General features: G+C 51.0%; 4 protein-coding genes across 4 annotated transcripts; 1 reads left to right on the forward strand and 3 right to left on the reverse strand.

Annotated features, from left to right (window-relative positions):
- Positions 1–3007: 3007 nt before the first annotated feature.
- ETH_00016950 (uncharacterized protein) lies at positions 3008–7504 on the reverse strand (the record flags this gene model as incomplete). Its single annotated transcript, XM_013374798.1, has 10 exons — positions 3008–3222; positions 3415–3463; positions 3683–3856; positions 3962–4086; positions 4295–4786; positions 4980–5181; positions 5330–6011; positions 6160–6443; positions 6667–7010; positions 7372–7504. 10 exons carry the CDS (start codon positions 7502–7504, stop codon positions 3008–3010), a joined length of 2700 nt encoding a protein of 899 aa, XP_013230252.1.
- A 647-nt stretch (positions 7505–8151) lies between these two features.
- Positions 8152–8412, forward strand: ETH_00016955 (uncharacterized protein; the record flags this gene model as incomplete). The annotated part of the gene is made up of 1 exon (XM_013374799.1): positions 8152–8412. One exon carries the CDS (start codon positions 8152–8154, stop codon positions 8410–8412), a length of 261 nt encoding a protein of 86 aa, XP_013230253.1.
- Positions 8413–9011: 599 nt separating this feature from the next.
- On the reverse strand, positions 9012–12657 carry ETH_00016960 (uncharacterized protein; the record flags this gene model as incomplete). Its single annotated transcript, XM_013374800.1, has 3 exons — positions 9012–10800; positions 11210–11680; positions 11978–12657. The coding sequence occupies 3 exons, from the start codon at positions 12655–12657 to the stop codon at positions 9012–9014; spliced, it is 2940 nt and encodes a 979-aa protein (XP_013230254.1).
- Positions 12658–14200: 1543 nt separating this feature from the next.
- ETH_00016965 (uncharacterized protein) lies at positions 14201–16557 on the reverse strand (the record flags this gene model as incomplete). Its single annotated transcript, XM_013374801.1, has 7 exons — positions 14201–14565; positions 14761–14871; positions 15212–15318; positions 15511–15617; positions 15950–16023; positions 16216–16314; positions 16497–16557. 7 exons carry the CDS (start codon positions 16555–16557, stop codon positions 14201–14203), a joined length of 924 nt encoding a protein of 307 aa, XP_013230255.1.
- Positions 16558–20110: the final 3553 nt, after the last annotated feature.

The raw sequence follows: 20110 nt of genomic DNA on the forward strand, positions 1-20110 counted from the left end.
GTTTGGAGTTTCCGTATATGAGAGGTACTTTCTCTGGCCGCACTGAGCCACTGGAATGGTCCTGGCCACACTGATCCCGCCTTTTTCGTATACAGTGAAAACCTGCGTTTCCAGAATTTCTCACGCTAGATTGTGGCAAATATTTGCGCGTGCAGCGGTCTTCAGTGGGCAAATTAGTTTGGTGAGCGCTCATGAAAAGTTAGTGAGTCTGTTGTTGGCCTGCAGGGGTTCACTCCATTTCCATGTAGGCACGTCACGTAATAAAGGGTCTGTGTCCACATTTCGAAGCAACTCTCTACACATTTATTTATTTTTGCCGAGGCTGAGTTGATTAGCTTCACAGTGGTCAACGCTCTGGTACTTCGCTTGGTTGGTTCAACACATTGAAGTCAACGCGCGGAGTAAATTGGGGTAAATCTTGCTCATGAGATTTCAGGAAAAAGTAGTAACAATCCGCTCTAGTAGTGGGACACCTGAAATGGTAGTTTTGGGAAGCACAGTGTTTTCAGGCTTCTGTTTCATTCATAAATGGGGTGCCACCACCGGCGTCGAGAAAAAGCCTGAGCATTCCCTCTAGAAACGGAAGTTCAGTGATACCTAGGGCATCGCCTTTTGCAGCTCACCCACTGAGACAAAAAAAATACGTCGGAATATTCTGCACCTGGAAAATATTCCGTAGAGGCAACTCGGTGGAAGGCTAGCTAAGTGGGCGCCTTGTTCACAAACAGTATCGGGCAACAGTGAACATATGCTTTCATAGCAGTCCCAGAAAAATAATTATCTGCCTCTATGGTTAATCCGTTAATTAAAGCTTATACAGATTACGAGAGCTGCGCCTCCGCTCTTCTATACTCCCTGCAATGACACTCCTCGTGGCTTGCACTCCCCTCATGAAAATCAAATTCTTCTTGCTGGGCATGGATGCTTCCTCGGGTCTTGATTTTCTGTTAAGTGGAGTTTCGCGCGGCGATGATCCTGTGGGATTCTTTTCCATGTTGGCACCACGGTTTTGCACGCGAGATTTACTCACTGCACTGCGAGGAGGTCTGCGAATTCGGTCCCTATTCGATGAACAAGCATAACGATTACCGGCCAGTAGACTCGAATAAGGCGGCGCCTCAGAGCAAATAGTATTTTTGCACTCTATCGTAGCAAGCTGTCAGTAGTGAGAAGGCACAATCTCCTAACAGTGCTCATCGTTAAAGCAATCTGAAGTACGATGACTGTTAAGCGGCAGCGAGCTGAATGTATGGGCCTCACTCTGTTCCATGCAAAAATAGTTCAAAGGCGCATTATCTTGCATCGATATTTCCTGAAAGGATGACAGCTTGCCAGGGACAAACAGCGTGGCACGGAAAACCCGTGATGGAAGCCTTTTGCAGTGAGGTATTCATGGACATCTGCATTCTCCTCAAGAACGGCAGAGGCACACTGCACGCTCAGGCATTATGCACTTCAGCGCGCTAGATTTGTTACTGTAGATACGCGAGTGCAAGAAGATGTTATCCTTTGGCTAAGTGAACAGATTAACATCTGCTTGCATTTTGGCTAAGTAAACAAAATTGCCAATATTCGAAGCAGGCAGTTGTGTTGAAGTCACGCCCATGAACACGGGAGCCAGCAGCGCTCAACCAGTACGCAGTTGTTCCCAGGAAAAGCATCATGCTAAAGTAGGCGAGCTACAGCTCAGAACGCATCGAAGAGTTTCGCATTAGTTTTTCCGTCGATTACAGTCATTCAACACTCAGCAACTCATATAAGGCGCTGGGCCCCATGGAAGCCAGGTACCAAGGTACAATGATTACCAATGGGGTAATTGAAGCTCCACAGCTATCACGAGGAATAACCTGTAAAAGACGAAAAGCGATCGCAGCATAAAGCAAAATGTGTGGCCTGTCACTTGCAGCATCACTCCGTTGGTGTCATTCTTCAAGACTGTCTGCGCACTTGGCAAACTTCTTCCAAAGAAGCATGAAAGGGCTCGACAAACACCGGAGTTACTTGCACGATTAAGGAGTCAGGAAGGCTCGTGACAACACGCAGCAAAGGTGGCCGACTTTTGAGAGCCAGAAAGCCGGGAATGCGAAGCATGGAGCCCAAAAGATAAGCGCCGCTGCAGATTAGGGAGGATTGAACGGCGATAAAAAATTGAAAACGGGGCGGAACGAAAACATAGAGGCATAACTAAGGCCAAAATCAAAAGCAAATGCGGCCAGCAGCTCTCTGGCCTCCCAGAGAGGCCACTACCTCGAAGAATAAATAATTTACACCGGAATAGTATGAGCAGCAAATGACCCTCAGTGCATTTGCCTCTTAGGTCTGCACAGTAAAAATATGAACACGAGCATAACTCAACCATGATAGCTTTCACGTCTTCGCGCATCATCTACGCTGCAGAAGCCACTGGCATACATTACTATCGCTCTGTAACAAAGGCCACATCATGCAGTTTTAGCATTAAGAAACATACCACAACTGGGTTACAACGCCCTACAACTGTCCAAAGTCACAAATCGCAAGTGCATTCCAAGTGTGTATCCTATGTGAAAAAGCAGTTGAAGTACATAAAGGTACAAATAGTTTGACTGTCCACTCAGTAAGACTGAAAAAAGATTGGTAGGTCCACTCCGTCAGAATTCATATCCTTACAACTCAAGCTGTGCTTCCACATTAAGCTAAAAAAATACCATAAGTAGCTCCTAATTCTACTGCCTGCAGTGTCTCAGCTACACTTCACACACGAGAAGCAGCGTCATTTATATGCTGCCACTGAATCGTGCTGGTTCACCGCATAGTGCCTGCTAGCGATTAGCATGCTAGTTACAATCGCGTAACTCCTCTTTCGTTGCGTCTGGCAGCAGCTTACATAAAGCGGCTGCTGGCCCGGCTCTCCCTCCACTGGTGCAGCAACCACTGGTGCAGCAACCGGAGAGGTTGCTGCACCAGTGACAGTTCCAAACTGGCAAGAACTTGTTTTATGTATGGGGACTCATGGCGAACAGGCGGATCATTTGATGAACTTGATTCTAACGGGTACATAACGCTTGAAGTTTGCGACTTTGATTCCAACAAAGTGTCCAGGATTTGCCGTGGAAGTGTACTGGCGAGAAAACATCATCCGCTTGACCAAATGCTGGCACTGCTCAGGGGCGAGCTGCCTGAGGGATCCTACGACGCAAGCGACGGCGTCTGTGGACGGCATTAGGGTCAGTTGCGCTATACCTGCAGCAAAAAACACATGCATCTCGCCAGCAGATTTCTAGTCCTCTTCTCTGCCTAAATTTGCTGAATTTTCAGCTGCCTTGACTTCTTATAAACGTCAGTTTGTATTTCTCTGTCACTGAATTGTGCTTGCTTGACAGACGCGCTGGCGCTTGCTGCTGTGCATGAAGCTAGCAGGCAGTGAAGGCATACGGTCGAACGCTTGGGCTGAGCGATGCAGCATCTTGAAAACGACACAGATCTATAATTTCGCGCTTTTCGGCAGCACCAGCTCTAGTGGCTGCAGGAACAGACGCGGGTTCAAGCCTGTCCTGAGATTCGCACCGTAGCGGACACTGACGGAAAAGGAATGGTGTCCCATCATGTGGCAGTAGAAAGGAACCAGATGCGTCGGCCAGCGTCCAGGAAGCAACACAGAACTACCCTCCGCTGTTTCAAGAACCGCTGTTGTGAAACGTACATTGATTGGGATGCCATCTTTCTTCAATATATCCAGCGTATCTCCGCACCAAAATTTATGATGGTAGTCTCTCTTCCGACCTCTGGAATGCCGCAGTAAAGGGAGCAACTGCAGCAGCACCGGGCCAACTAGAAGGTAGTCGCCAACATTGGCTCCCACGTCAGTGTAAGCTCGCTGCATACGCAAGAGCACATTATTATAGGGAGACATGGCACGGCTCTGCGACTGCTGCTGCGCAGTACCTCATCCAAATGCACTGAGCTTTGAGGATAACCGTACTTCTATGATGTCAAGGGCGTTGAGTTGTCTGTACAACCGCAGCTTCGCTGCTTCGCTGCTGAACTTCACAGGTTCAGTTAACAGTGGCACAAGGGGACCCCTTAGTTCGAAACATCGCCGACCGCCTGTGCAACACGAAATTCGGGGCGACATTGTACATGAGCGCCGGCACAGTTCTTTTGTAGCTGTTGCAGTGCCTTTCGTTATTTGAAATGTTGTCGCCTTGCAAACAGACAGTCTAGAGTATTCAGGAAGCACAGATAACTGCTGACGCGAAGAAAGTTGCTACTGATTGTGGAGCTGATGCCTATTCAGCCAGAGATGACCGCGCACTGATGCTGTCTTCACCCGCAAAGTCTGGGGAGGCATGCAGCACCTCTCGGCTCTGCAGCAGTCGTTGCAGAGTTCCGTGTCCCTCAAGCTCCACGAGGGTCCACTTGTATGGATCATCTAGAACAGGAAAACAGGGGTACACGTGCTTCTTGCTGCTGATGCTGGATACGCGTTGGGGAGGGGCTGACGCCGGACGCTGCACCAAATCTGCTCCTGGGTTCTGCTGTTGCTGCTGCAGCTCGCGGACAGAAAAAAGCAACATATGTCGACGCGCTGATGCAGCAGCTGCAGAGTAAGCGGCGAAAAACGCCAGGTGATAAGCAGCTGGGTCGATCTGCTTGAGTTGCTGCTGCTGTTGCTCTTGCTGCGGCTGTTCCTGCTGCTGCTGGAAGTGCAACAGCAGCTGCTGTTGCTGTTTTGGGCTGATAGCTTCTAAGCCTGCAATCCTTCGAAGCGCTTCTAAAAGACCACGACAACCGTCGCCTCGTAGTGCTGCAACCAACAGTACAGAGAGTAGTTCTTCAGGGTAAGAAGGCGCTCATGTTGCATGTTGCATGCCAGACACGATCAAGTGCTGCAAGCGAGCTGCTTGTCGCCTTACGCTAGTAGCAATGCATTTCAATGGAACGAATGATACGCCACTGCTGCAAATAAAAGCAGAAGCAATAAAAAACCAATGACTCACCCGACACAGCGTACACCTCCTTAATTCCTGTCTGTCTTCTCACGCTCTCCACCAGCTCTGCATCATGCGATGGGCCTTGCTCTTGCTGTTCTTGCCGTCGCAGGTCTATCTTGTTAAGAACAAGGATAACTGGTAGCTCTGATAGCTGGGGATTAGCTTGCAGCATCTCCTGGTGGAGCATCATAAACTCCCCTGCAGGATTCTAAAGCAACAGCCCTCACAGCATCTGTTTGGAGATGTTAAACGTTTGCTGCTTCTACGAGCTTAGCTCTACTGACTGTGCTGCCTCAGCTGAGAAGGCAATGCTCTTGCCACTGCTGCTTAACAGTGATACGAGTGGCAGCTCTCACGGGAACGGATCCATCGATAACAAGTACGACGGCGGTGGCGGCACTCAAACCCTTGAGGGGATCGTCCTGTTGCCCTGCTGCAGGAGGCCATTTGCTCTCTGAGTATGTCGCTGCTTGTTCTGAGTCTGAGGAAACTGCCGGTGTTAGTAGTCCTGGTGTGTCGAGGGCCACAACTGGTGCCGCCGAGGCGAGCTCCATAGCCTGCTGTAAGGCATCACCCAGGCCTCGTTTGCCTTGCTGCTGCTGCTGCTGGATATCTGTGCCGCATTGTTCCGCTTCCATTTGTTCTGAAGGTGCAGGAATTATGCAGATAGCTGGTTCGGTAGTTGGTAGCCACACATCATCTGGGACCGCAGCTGAAAGCCACTGTAACTGCCGTTGTTGCTGCTGCTGCATTGTTGCTTTATCTAGCAAGACGTGTTCACCTTGCTCAGCAGTGACGGCGATGGAGTTACTACCAGCTGTCTCACCAACAGCAACAGATGCATCAGTAGCCGCACCCACAGAATCCATCGCTTCCGCTGGAGCAGTGTCAGCTGCTGCTGAAGTGAGGGCTCTCAGCAGCGTGGATTTGCCACTTTGCATGCGACCTACGACGATGAAGTCTGCAAAGTCGTGCATCACCAGTAGTTTTCGTTTTTCTCCAGGAGACCCTGTTTCGCTTAGTAAGGGATGCCTGTTGCTACAACGCCCGCAAAAAATAGCAGGACCATGCTATATATAGCAACTGCACTGGCAGCAGCAGCGTGAGTGAGCGGCCAAGTTTGCAGCGCCTACACTGCTCTCAGTGATGCCATTTACGCCATCAAAAAAGGTTACGTCGAGCTCACTTATTAGAAACAAAGGCGGAGTTGCCACGCCCCCCGGACCCGCCGCGGGCGGCTACGAGGGTTTCCCCTGGAGCTGCAAAGTAGGTGCAGCAAAGCGGGCGCGATTGTTCCTCTTGCAGCTGTCGATGTTCCTCCTTTAACTGTTCTGCTTCAATGATCTCATGGTCGCTCTGCTGCTGCTGCAGCAAACGCCGCATCGCAACAGCAGCAAGCGTCTGCAGAGGGGAGACGTCTACGACCAAAGCATTTGGAGGGAGCCCCAGTAGCAGATCAGACCCACTCGCCTGAGACGGAAATGCCACAAACACCAACTGTTCATCTCCATCTTCGTTTTCACTTCTGCTACGCCTGCGGCCGCAACAGTTCTGTGCGGGTAGCAAAGCTGGAAGCCATCAGGCCCATGCACCAAGCATCATCAGTAGCAGAGTATCTATGAGTAGCAGAACCATAAGTACGATCTGTGGCACAAGGTGCAGAGATATGCATCTTCTAGCAAGTCCCACACACCCCCGTCTTCCCTTGCCCTGCTCCTGTCGCCCCTGAAGCCGCACGCCAGCTTCCGCTCTCCAGCAGTGATGTAAAACGCCTCAGGCCCCCTGAGGATTCATCAAGGGGCCCCACAGCCCGCAGCAACACACATCCACCTCGTCCACCGCAACCCCCTGCAGCACCGCTGCGTGGCGCCGCTTTGAGGCGAAGGAAGGCAATGGAACCATCGCCGCCACTGCCGCCTTCTACAGTTACAGGTGTACATACAATAGCAGCTGCAGCGGCTGCTTCTCTTGCTTCAGCTCTTGGACCCGAATCACCCTGAGTCAGTTTTTTCAATGGCTGCTCCAGAAGGCGACGAGCTGCAAGAGCGAAGAGGAGCGCCGGGTCAAGGGAGAGGCCACCACCCAGCAGAAGGCAGGGCAGTTCCTGACGATTGTTTGGCAACAGTGTTTTCGATTGTGAGGAATCTGAATTAGCTAGCCGATTGTTGCAGTGGCCCCTCTCTATGCGATTACAATTGGCAACGTTGCGCGAGCTATCAGAGCAAAAAGACACGCTCCACCGACGTGCATGTGACACGAGGAACGGATGCAGCCTCCAACAATCCGCTCCTGCTGGCCTCTTTGGTACGCTATGAGCCATTAAACCTTCGAGGAATAAAAAGCCTCCCTGGGGTGTGGGGCCCCTGCCTCCTCTGGTGTCCCCAAGAAGGCTGCTTACAGCCGGGAACAGAAGCAGTAGTAGCAGAAAAGGAAACCACACCACGAGAAAGACCCCACGCGAATAACAAAGAACCATTTCGCATCATTTCACTCAAGTCTGATATCTTCGTCTGCTGCCAAACTTCACACATCCCGTAAAGGCTGCCACACTTCCACGTGTGCAGTGGTTCGTGGCCCTCAAATCTGAAACCTACGCCCTAAACAAAAGGCGTGCACCATACATCTTCGAAGCTTGAATAGAAACTCTTCTATATAGATCGTACGCCAAGCGTAACTGAAGGTCGCAGGCACCTCCAACGGCTCAAGCGGTCTTCTACATTGCTGGCTGTCTCCATGAGGGTTCTTGTTATCTTCAAGTGCTACCATTGCAGTAACTGCGGTGCAAAGTGACGACGAAATAACACTGAAATACACCGTGTTACTCTCCGTAGGCCTTGCACCTTACTTGTCTTGTGTTGGGGCCCCCATGTCTAGTTCCTTTAGGGTACTCACGCAAGCCTTGGTGGCCCACCCTGATCGAGTGTTCGCGCGATTTGTTCGTGTACTTCTCATGATCGTTAAAGCTTTGTTGAAAATTGGCCTTAGGTGTAATTTCGCGGGTCTTTTGCGGGGAAGAGAGGCTGTGGTTGCCGTCGCCGCTGGTAGTGTGCGTATGCTGTCGCGGGAACTCCCAATGCATGCAGGTGAATGCAAATATCGGCACCCATTAAGGGAAGGTACTGCTTAATTATTTTAATTCGATTTGCGAGCGCGATTTTGCCTACGTTCATGCTTCACGATGCCTTTGTTCCACCGCAAGGATCCATCGGAAACCAAATGCCCAGCTGCTGTAGGACCCCAGAAGGTCAGTGAAGTATCAGAAAGCGGTGTTTTAGGGTCTTCTAACCAACCTACTGAGGGCACAGCAACAGGAGTAATTACATCGATAGCCCAAGGGAACCCTCACTATGGAGAGGACGTGGACGACAAGATTGATAACACAGGGTGTTCAAAGGAGTACGGTATTTTGCAGGATTGTCTGGATGAAACAGACAAGTAGGCATTGCTCACACACCCTAGATCACAAACCGCCTATTCACCCACATGCTTTGGCTTCCCACTACCTGCCTCTCCGTACGACTGCTTAGCATCACCTGCTGCTAAAGAGAGCTGCACGGTGTACGTGTGTGACTTACTAGAGATGAAGGCGTACGAAATCGTCAAGAACCTTACACTTTATGCTTTCATTTTAATCCCGCAAGCGCATGAGTTGCCAGCGGCACTCCAGCCTTTCACAATACTCGAATTAGGAACGTTTGTAGAGGGGGAGCTAAAGCGAGATACACAGAGACAGTGAGATACGAACGAAGAGACACAGCCCGACTCGTGCGCTTCTTATTGATCAGGGACTGGCGAAAATGCCAAAAACAACTCCGTGTGTTCCAGCAGTGCTGCCAGCGGAACTCGGTTGCCGGAGCGTAATGAACAGCATCTAAGCCTTGAGCTGTATATCGGTGGACAGTCAGCGTAACTTGGAGCCAATGACTGCACTCGTTGGTAAATCCAACTGACTGCTTCCTATTGTTTCGTCCACAAGGCCCCTGGGCGGCGGACGGCTGGTATTGCCGCCGTTGTTGGTGTTGCTGTTGTCACTTGAGCCTAATCGCTGACTACTTCGACTACCACGTGTTCCTTTGGGTTCTCCTTTCCCTCGTGAGAGTGGCGCTGAGCCTGTATTTGTCGGTCTGGAAGCTGCTGTCTTTGCTTCCTGGACAACTTCAGAAGTTCAAGCACTTGCGGCTGTTGCCGCTGTTGGTCAACTTTCTGACGCTTCTTCTGCCTCAGTCGCTGATGAATTGGAGGGGATGGGAGACGACGGCGTTCGTGCTGCGGCTGCCGCTGCCGCGGAGTCACGTTTAGAAGCAACTGCTTCTCGCCTTGTCGCTGGCTGCTGCTTCTGCTCCCGCCGCCGGTCTCGCAGCTCTGCTGCTGTCGCGCGGACCTACAGACGGATTCGCTTCGTGATTTTGGGGTCCGCTCAACAGCACCAACGTCGACCTGGGCCGCTGCCTCCGCAACGGCTTCTTTGACTGCGGCATCTTCCAGTTGGACTGCTACTGCGCCTCCCGATACTGCTGCTGGTGGCAAATCTGCCCCCACTGGTGATTTTGCAGCTGGTTGGGATTCTTGTGCATACGGCACTGTCTCTGTTGGTGGCAGCCCTGCCTCCTCCGGCGGCGATGCTGCTCCTGCAGCCGCCTTCTCATTTTTGTGTTGAGAGAGAACTGCAAGCAAGTCGTCGAGTTCCTCAGCCTCGACGCACCACTCTTCTTTAGGGTGTGCTACAGCATCGCGTGCCTCTGCTGCGAGTTGTTGATGCTGCTGCTGCTGCTGCTGCTGCTGTGAGAAGAACTCATCTAGTTTACGCAGCCCCTTGTTCCGTGTCTTCGCCTGTCTGAAGCCGGAGCAGCGCACACCTAGCAGCCTCACCCATGCCGCCGTGCCTTTGACGCTACCTGTGCAGCCGGCGTTTGTCGGCTTCTTGAGTTGCTGCTCCCGGATGACGGATTGCAGCAAGCCTTGGGCAGCTGTTGCGATTGTTGCAGCATCACCGGTGTGCTGCAGCAGTCTGTGTGAGATAGTTCTCACCGAAAAGTCCGCAAACTTGACCTTGAGGGTCACATGGTCGCTCTCCTGTCCCATCTCCTTCAGCTCCTCTGCCACTGCTGATGCCAGCTGCTCGACGACCCGGCGCAGCACAGGCAGCTCATTCGTTGCAGGAAACGTTTCTTCCGAGCTGACGCTCTGCTGCTGCTGCTGCTGTTGTTGTTGTTGCTGAAGTTCCGGAGGCATCCCGTCGACCCCGAGAGCCATGCGTATCAGATGTACTGCTGTTATTTTGGGCAGCAAGTACAACAGTAGCGGTGCGTGCTGCAAGAGTTCCCCACAGGTGTGTATGCCCAGGGCGTTAAGCATTTTCTCTCTGTATTTTCCAACACCTGGTATTTTGCGTACATTGAGCGAATCCAAGAAAGCTGCCGTCGCTGCTGTTGCTGCTGCTGTTGTTGCTCCCGTTGCCTCTACTATCTTCTGGCCGTTTGGCTTGTTCATGTCCGATGCAATCTTAGCTACGATGCGACTCGCTCCAGCACCCGCGCTACAGCTAAGCCCTGTAGCAGAAGAGACAGCGGCGCGAATTTCCGATACCAGCGCCGTCACCCGGTCGGTTGCTGCTTTGGCTGCTGCTGCGTCTGCTGCTGCTGCTGCAACAGATGGTTTGGTAGCTCCTCTGGTTATCGGAATGGTTGCTGTGGGAGAATGTGATATTGATAATGTAGCTGCTGCTGTTGCTTTTCTTCCTGAAGGCGTATTGTCTGTGTTTTCTTGAGACTCGGTGATGTCCACTGGGCTGCAGGCGTCTGCACTCTCGGCGAACCGAAACCTTTTGCTGCAACAGTAACAACACTAGCAACACCAGCATGGGAGCAAAACGCAGTGATCATATGGCTGTGATGCAGTGACGGAAAACGAAGAGACTGCGCAGATGTAAGACGAAGGGAGGCAAGGAGTCTGGAGAGGAACAGAAGAGACGGCAAGGCTCCAAACAGCTCCGCGGGCTCCCTTTGGTACAAGGTTATACAGAGACGAGAAACAGCTACGGAACATCATAAGGCAAGCACAAACTCCAGAGGAAGGTCAACTAAGGCCAGAGCAAAAAAGAACTTGACACAAGCACCAAGGTTTGGGAAATGGACGACAGACACGAATTTTGTTATCTCAGGGGCACCCAGGTTCCCCTCCTGTCCCTCATGCACACAGTTGCCACCTCAGCAGCAGCAGTGGCTCATGAGTTTTACTTGAGGTAGTCTGTGACATCCAAAGACGCCTCATCAAGTGAGTGCGAGGAAAGACCGGGGTCGTAGGCCTCGAGCACACGCCTGATAGCGTCCCCTGCTGCTCTGTATTTGCTGAAATTGGGTCGCACAATCACCAGAGACGGGCACAGCTGTTTAGCAATAAAGCCAGGCATTGCCGACCGCACCCCGTACCGCCGCGCGGCGTAGTTGGCTGTGGTCAGCATAGACAGGGAGCCCACGGCCATGGGCACAGACAGGAGCGAGGGGTCGTCGCGCATCTCGACGGCACAGAAGAACATATCCATGTCCAGGTGGACATACACCCGACCTGACTCGCGCTGCTGCTGCTGCTGCAGCTGTTGGAGTACTCGACGCGCAGTGGCAGAAGCAGCGGCGCTCCCACCAGATGACGCAAATAGCTGTACGCGGCGACGTAGGACCGACAACTGCTGTTCCATCTGTTTGTTCTTCCTGTAACAAGCAGGCATGATGAAGTGACAGCCAAGGATTGGATACAGAAAAGTAAAAATAAGCATAATGAAAGAGTTCAGGCAACCCAAAACAGCAAATAATGCATCTCCACAACAGCTCCGTCTCAACCGCGAGGTTCACAAGGACTTCCAGCTACAGTACTTTAAGCAAAGCAATGCTCGTGAAATCGCTGCTGCGCAAGTGCTGCGTCAGCCACAATGTAAGTGCAACCGTTATTGCAGTACTGCTGTCTCTACCGTCGTGAAGCTGCAGTTGCAGGTACGGTGTTGCAAGCACCTCATTTCGTTTGCGTAGAAAGGCGAGTTCTTGGAGAGCTCAAAAATTTTTGCTGCTATTTTCGCCTTCTCCTCTTCCGTCATATCCATTCCCGCCTTCGAATTTGCAAAAATAAATGTCTGGCGACATACTGTTTCGAGGTCCGGTCCGGCAGCTCCTGATGTAGAACTTGGCACCGCGGTTGCTGATACAGCTTCACACGCGTTTGCTGAAGTAGCACGTCCTGCAGCTGCAGCGCGGTTTTTTCTCTGAAATGCATACGCGTCACTATCCGCATTGGGCTTCTCCAGAGCATAGTCCTTATCGCTGCCTTTCGTGTCAGGGCTTGCATCGAGGGCTTTCTGCTGCAGATGGCCACGCCGGTGCAGGCGCTCCTGGGGCTCCTGTCCTTGAATTTCGTCGGGATCATCATGAACTTTTTCAAGGGCTCCTTCGAGTCCATACATTCCTCCTGGCTCTTCAAGAGAAAGGGAGCGCTGTATAGACGAAGCCTTGGGAAGCTCCCATGGAGGCGCTGGTAGAGGGTAGTCAACAACATAATGAGAGTCGCTACTGGTTGAGCCCACAAGAGGGACGGTGGCCAGGTCAACAAAGTTAGGTGGTGTTCCAGCAGCTTCTCCCCCATCATCTGCAACACAAGATGCTTTTGTGCTCTCTTTTGCGGCAGTTGGGTTCTGCATTGCGTCTGCAGAGGCCTTTTGTGCCGCTGCTTCCGTATAGGACTGACGTACACTGCGTCATGCTGCTCTTGCGGCCTCCGCTACTGCGCTTCAATGGCAGTGGCCACCACCACTGAAACCCCCCTGTGCTCCATGGTTTCTGTGCATGTGCAATAAACGCGTGCAGATAATAACATGTACCAAAAGGCAGGCAAGTTATTGGGCTAACTACGGGGAACTCCAAAAACCAGGTGGATACGCACGCGTGCTACGAATCGTTGGCAGCAAGAAGCCAATAGAAGAAATGGCGGGACATAGTAAAGGCGAATCCCGATATTTCTGCCTCATGGGTCAAAAGAATTGAGATGAGTAAAGAAAAGCAAATGCTGAAGTACTCCAAGTTGTATGAGCAGCTATCTACACACCCAAGGTGATGTGGCGGTGCAGGGACAGTGGCCCTGCTTGGCAGGCACAACTAAAATAGTCCCTTGAAATACCTTCATTGCCAGCTGCACCGCAGTACCAAGGTCAAAATTATTTTTAAAGGAACCTTGTAGGACAGGCACCTCTGTAGTACTGCATGCGGGGCCCTCATACAAGTAGCCCCAAACGTGATCTTTGAATTGTTTTTTGAACTCCCACGTAAGCCATTGCTAATCCTGGCTGTGTTCTTTGTGCTCCCATCGGGAGATTCGTAAGAGCTTCAACTTTTAATAGACTTAAGTGTCGACCTCCCAATACGACTCCCCGTCGATTTATCTGCATGTCCTCGAACCGGGTTTCGTTGGTACACTGAACGGTATGTATATCCCTGCTATATGTATATAGCGTACGCCACTCCCACACTATTGATAGTTAGTGAAGCACAGTTAAGCACTGCTAAATGCTTTCCGCCGCCACTGTACCAATGCTCCTGCACAACGATTGCAATGCTGTTCTACTCATGGGCATGACCACCTTATTGGGATCGGTAACCATCATACCACATTACCTGTGGCTGCCGCTCTAAAGATACCAAAAGCAAGGGTTCAGCACGGACTAGTTCAAGCCGTGGGAACACATGCACCTTAACTATAATGAAGGTAAGTGCAGCTGCTGCCATATTCATCCTTTTCAATGGTTGGTGCTTACAAGAGTAATTACAACAAAATTAACAGCAAAAGAGTGCTAATGGAAACGAGAAGAATGCTAAGGCAACTCAGTGAGCTCTCCGCTGGGCAAGCTCTCAAAACAACCAACTATTCCTATCCACTCTGGGCAGGAAGTTTGGCAGCGCTGCATGGAAATCTGTATATGTGCAGATGCGCGTTTGCACGTGTAAGCACTTATTTATACGTTGATCAGAAAAAACACATACGTAGATGCATGTAAACCTGTAACACGCAGAGTAAATGGTACACATCAGTGTACTCAAGGGGCTTTCCAACGCTGCTCCAACGCTTCTGCTGCTATCGCGTTTGTCAGCCGCATTCCCGTGTTGTAAATGGGAGCTGCAGAGATTGAGTTTTGTCGTGCATGCGTCATACGCATCTTACATGCCTTGTGAGTCTGTTGTGGCTCGGGATTATTCGGGTCTCTGGGGTGCCGGCTCTGTGTCATTATCTGCTTCTTCTGCAGACGAGACCGACTCTTCCTCCTCCTCGTCCTCTCGAGCACTATAGCGCTCTAAGATCTGCTGCCGACGCTCGAGCTTCTCCTCCTGTTCGTGAACAGCCACTATCTCCCGGGCCTGTTGCAGCAGCTGGTTCAACAAAAAGCCAAACACCAGCAGCAGCAGCCACACCTCAGGTCGACTGAACAACTCATACACTGTATACCAGTTCCCCCAAAGCCAGTTTTCGAAGGCCTCGCGCTCGCTTCGATGGCTCCCGTAGCCACCCTGTCTCTCCGAAAGCTTCGGGGCGGCGCTAAATGAAGCTGTTGGCACACCTGCGACAAGCAGAAGCCCCAAGACATGTGCAAAAATTAGCATGAACCATCAATGTCCTTGAAATGGCGAAGCGCAGCCCCGAGACAGCTCTCAAGACTTCCGTTTCGTGATACAAAATGTCACAGACAGCATTCCTCTGCGCTTGCATGTCAATTCTCAAGCGACAGCCCTGAACCCCAAACTAGAAAAATTACCACCGTAACAGGCACGCCGTCTCTGCTTTACGCCTTCAGACGAGTCAGATGCATCCTCCAGAAGAACCTCATAGCCCATCCCATGGCAAAAGGAGAGGCTATTGTCCAGCGCTGCATGCAAGAGGTAGAGCACAGCAACAACAACACTACCACTGTGCGTGTATGGCAAATCACACATGTACATGCAATCATGCTGTTAATATGTGCGCAGTCCTATGGTACACCTACGCATGCATCCGTACACCTGCGTAAGTGTACGGCGAAACACATCTTGCAGCCTGCAGCTGCTGCTCGTACATGTATACACAATGGGCGTTTGTACAAGCATTTAGTCCAAAGTGAGCTTCACTGAGACGTCTACAAGATTCTTCTGTCATTCTAAGCACCAGCTGGGGAAGCAGCTGCTGCATCAACAGCAGCGACCAGCGAAAGCACCAGGAGCAAGACGCACTTGCAGAGAGCCGCGAGCAGATGAGGCAATTGTCATCGCAGAAGGTCAAGGCGCTGGAGCTGCCAGATGGGGAGGCGGATACAAACGCTTCTTTACATGCAGCGAACCTGAACAAAGTTTCCAATAAGTCGAACCTAAACCCTCTAATCTGATCCCTAAGCCACAAGCCTTCTCAACTGCAGACCCGTAGAGTCCACAACTAAAGCGCGTGAGACAGTCAACAGCGTATGCCGGACAGGGCCCACTCTAAGAGCTGACCTAACAACGTTAAATCCCAGCTAGTGGCCCTACATCCTCACCACTTTTCACAGAGCTGCGGGCACAGGACAGGGTTGCCTTTGCTCTCCAATTCCCCCGTGCCAAATCGTGGCTCGCACAGCACGCACATTACTTCCTCCGACACCTTCTGCACCAGCAGTAGCAACAGGACGCACCAGCAAGGTGGAATGCCAGCCCGCAACACGTAGAGTCAGCACGCATTGAAGCGCGCCACATCAGCGGCAGTTCGAAAATCATGCTCAGCAACGGTTTCGCTGGGTCTTGCGGCAGCAGCAGCTGGCATGTGTAGCTACCAGCGACGGCTAATGCAAACTGGCATCGAGAAAGACAGAACCCCCAATCGGCGACTAGACTGGGCTAGCACCTACAGCGGGTCCTGCAGCAGCATTTCCAGTCTGTACTGGCGCTGCCTCATCTGCTAGCATCGGAGCAGCAGTTGCAGCAACCCCGTCCCCTCACTTTGCATTCTTTGTTGTCCTCCAAGGCACCTAAACGCCTTTTAATTAGCTCGGTGTGCTGCGGATAGCAGCAAGCTGCAGAGGCAGCAATAGTGCAGGCAGCGGAAAAGCGCCGACTAAGGCCTCTAACCTGACAATTCTAGGTTCACCTAGATTGTTAGAGACACCAACTGCAGCTTTATGCATCCACCGAACATCTCAATTGAGCAACAACAGCAGCAGCAGCTGCACTTTTAGCATTAACGCCAACAGGTAACAGGATCGTACTGTTGGCCGCATGATTTTTGCAGCTTTGGAATGAGTACTCGCGCTGGTCCTGTGGGGGCTGCCCATCAAAACTCAGTCGACGAAGACACACAGCTCGGTCTGCTCGCACGACACCCGTTTCGAGCCCTTCACAATGAGCTCAATATCGTAATTTCTGGAAAATGCCATGGCAGACAATGAAGTGGATATGTTCATGCCACTGCGGCGGCGTGTTGAATTCAACCCTTACGCCCCCACAGTGAGGGTTCTGGGTCCAGGCAGCGCCTGTGGGCAAAACTCACCAGAGAATGCGGCTCCTATGGAAACAACCAGCGCAAGCGGAAGGAGGACCACCAACAGCATCGTCTGCTCGTTTGTGCTGCCCGCGTTTTGCCCGTTGCTGCCGCCGCTGCGAAGCGCTCGTGTCACTGCCGCTCTTGCCGTAACGGGATCCAATCGCTGCCGGTAGCTGATTTCTAATGCACTCCAGAGATTCCTATTCGGGTTGCGGCTAATAAGTCAGCACGGGAGGATCGTTGTACCCCTTGTTCTTCTGGTGCTGTTGCAGCCAAGCGTCGTGGTCGTGTTCCCCCTGTTTCCCTATCCCGATGTGGCAACAGTTGGGACAGCGCGAGATGCAGTAGCTCCCGCTGTCGTGGAACAGGCCTGATACTTTTGCAGGAACCTGTAGTGCTGCTGCTGCTGCTGTAACAAAAATAATGCAGCTTAGGAAAAGCAGCAGCACCGGCGACGCCCCCTGTACCCCCAACCCTGTCAACACTATGAGAGCTAAGAAATCAGGTTTTCAAAGCTCTCGCGGAAGCATGGACTATCTGCATTCTAAATAGTTCATCATGGTGAGGCGTAAACTGCAGCAGCCGCAGAAACAGCAGCACACAGCTGCGGTTGCTGCGGCGAACCTAACGGGAGTCAAAGGCCCCTCTGAAAACCGGCGTAAATATCTCTAAGAGCTACTTTGAAAATTGTAGAAAGCAGCAATTAGACTTTATATTGCCAACACCTGGTTTGGATATATGTTTGCGGGGCCCCGAGATCTGGGATCCCTCACATCGGGGCCCCTTGATCTGACAGCCCTACCAATGCGTACGCATGCTCATCCGTGCGTTTTGAAGACAAAGTAGGTCAGTTTTTTAATGTTGAATATAGTTTTGTTATGGTAGAACAAACTAATAAGGAAAATCTTCCGGGCACTCGAACGCTGCAGCCAAACCCGGCCAAAACGTTACGTCCCAAGCGATTTCATCTACAGCCTAGCCATTCTACGCTACGTTGAAGCATCACAGGGACTGGGATTACACAGCAGCTGTAAAGCAGCGAACATGGATGGTAGCGTGGTCGCCTGCATTCCATGGCAATTCCTGTGAATTCTTTTGACCCATGGACAATCCTACTTTTTTGCGCATTGCCCATTTGCCTGACTTCCATGAAAAGCACCTGTTATACCGGGAGAAGTACTAAACAGCGAGAAAGAAGCCCCACATGTTCAACGGCCACCTATGCCACCTATGCGTCTGTGCCGACTCCCCAATATATTCGGTCACGCCTTACGTTGTCAGCACTACAAAGCACCACCCCACAATAATTGTCTCACTGAACCTGCTGTGAAAGCCAAACGTATACCTGTAGCCCTACAGGACTGTTGAGGAAGTGCTGCAATCCTGCTTGGGCATGGAAACGCATGTTAAGAAGCCGTGGAGGCGTTGGTCGTCAGTAATGAATGACCCATGTCGAGCTATCTGAAAACACCGTAGAATTTGGTGACAAGCCTGGCTGCACGCCAGAGCGAATAGCCAGCTCCACAGGAATCTTCAAGCAGCCCAGTGTGCCGCGCATCTTTGTTCCTTGCCGCCCTGGCGGCGGAACAGTGCGCATTCTCATTAGGATATTTACCATGATCCTTCTGGCATCTAGGCACACCTGCGTCTTCTGTTACTCTCCTCTTCTCCGCAGAGGCTAGCTTAGGTTGCAGGGCGCTCCCAGCAATTGGGAAACAGCGACGCCGTGTGGTGTGTCTGTTAATGTTCTATGGTGGTCACACTTGCAGTAAGACACTAACTGTCAGAGACTAACTGAGCCCCATTCGTCTTCCTCTTAATACCGCCAGCATCCGTACGCTTAACTAGCTCCTGATGCGCTCACATGGAGCTCATGCTACAGCTCATTCCAGTCTGCGGATAGTATGCCTGATCTTAAGAATCTGTGTTTCCTGTATATCACTTCAATATATCACTACAAGCCGTGTTACAGCCTGCAAATTTACTTGAAGCCAACAAGCTGGGGGCTAGCTATATTCGTTCGTCTTCTCGCTCTTACTTGTCTTTGTTTTTCCGTTACACCCGCCTACTTCCTGGCACACCTAGGAACCTCTTGACAAGCTGAAGGCTCAGGGGAGGTATCTGTAATTGTTTGAATTAAGAAGGTCTCACGAAAAAGTGAGGCGCCACCTATGCCCAGAGCAGCTTAAAATGAAGGGAATGATTCTGGTGCTTTTTATCTCCCTACACAGCGACAAGCCATGGCCCTGATGCTAACATAAGAGATGCGGAAAAGAAGCTGCCTTGAGTATTTCTGAAAGTGAAGTGTAGGAGTCAAGCCTCCAACATGATTGCTGCGTTGCCACAGGACATCTCCTGCGCACCTGCGTTCGTTTGTTTACTGAATACAATTCCATTTGTACGTGACCTCTCTGTAGATTCGGAAGCATCACTGAGGGATTTGAGAGAGCACATTTATAATGTTTAGGGGAAGTCCGTGCCGGCTGTTACTATGCTTTGTTCTGTCCTTCCCAGCTTAATATCATGGCAAGCGTTTGTCCAAGTTAAGTACGATTCAGCCTCAAGCTTTGTGTTGCAGATTCCTTGGCTGCACTTCGTGAACAGCCCTAAAAATTGGTCTCATGAGCTGTTGTTTAAGATACGCGGCGACTGGTGGCGCTCTGTTCAGGAACTGTTTCTTATTCATAGTGGCATGGGCCGCGTAGCAAGCTTTGCCCTCTCGTGAAATCAGTTTGTAACGGTGCCAATCGAAATAACAGAGGTAATATGATGAAACGAGCCCAAACCAAACTGCTAATTTAGGCCACCGTCGGATGCAGTGTAAACAGCCATGATGATAGTGCTGACAACGAACTGCCAATCGATTGAGAAAAGTCATTCCAACATCCATCATGTTCAGACATAAGTAGGCAGTACGATTAATGAAAACTGTCATGAAAGTAAACCCTAAAGATGTGACAGAAGAATAATTCTTGAATTACCGAACAGATAGCACAAAACCCAGCGGGTCCCACTTTCTTGTAGAGCATAATGCATATAGAAGCTTACGCGTCTGAAATGCCACTTTTGATCAGATTACATCCCATCAGTCGCTATTGAAATAAAATCCATGAAATCCCTCACTATCAATGCAGCTCGAGGGGGAAAAAATTGACAATGACTCTTACGGACCACAATGTGACAAAATGATGCTCCATATTAATGATCAGCAGTAGACCTGCCTGCACGAGCCCCCTTATAGCTGTATCCATAAGGGGTCAAAACTTTGCTGGCGAAAGTAATAAAGAAACACCAAGCCCGCCGATACTGACGAAATCCAGAGAAGCTGGGCTCTGAAACACGTTGGAAGCCCTTGGTTCAAGAAGCGGCAGCTCACGGGCACGCTTACAATGGCAGATTCGAAGTAAAAGTCTCCAACAAAATCTTGAATCACACTTTGATAGAGGTTAATAGACAGAAAGTGATCGAGTCCGCACTCTAGGAGCCTCAGGTGCTGACACTGCTTTGGCAGGAGTGACACGGGGGAGGCCACAGTCAGATGCACGCCACTCCGCTGCTTGCCAACTCACAACAGACCCTCTCTACACTCAAGTCAGCTAGTTTTATATACTCTACTGAAT

This window comes from Eimeria tenella, genomic scaffold (genome assembly GCF_000499545.2).
Source record: "Eimeria tenella Houghton genomic scaffold, Eth_scaff23, whole genome shotgun sequence".
Classification (NCBI taxonomy): Eukaryota; Apicomplexa; class Conoidasida; order Eucoccidiorida; family Eimeriidae; genus Eimeria; species Eimeria tenella.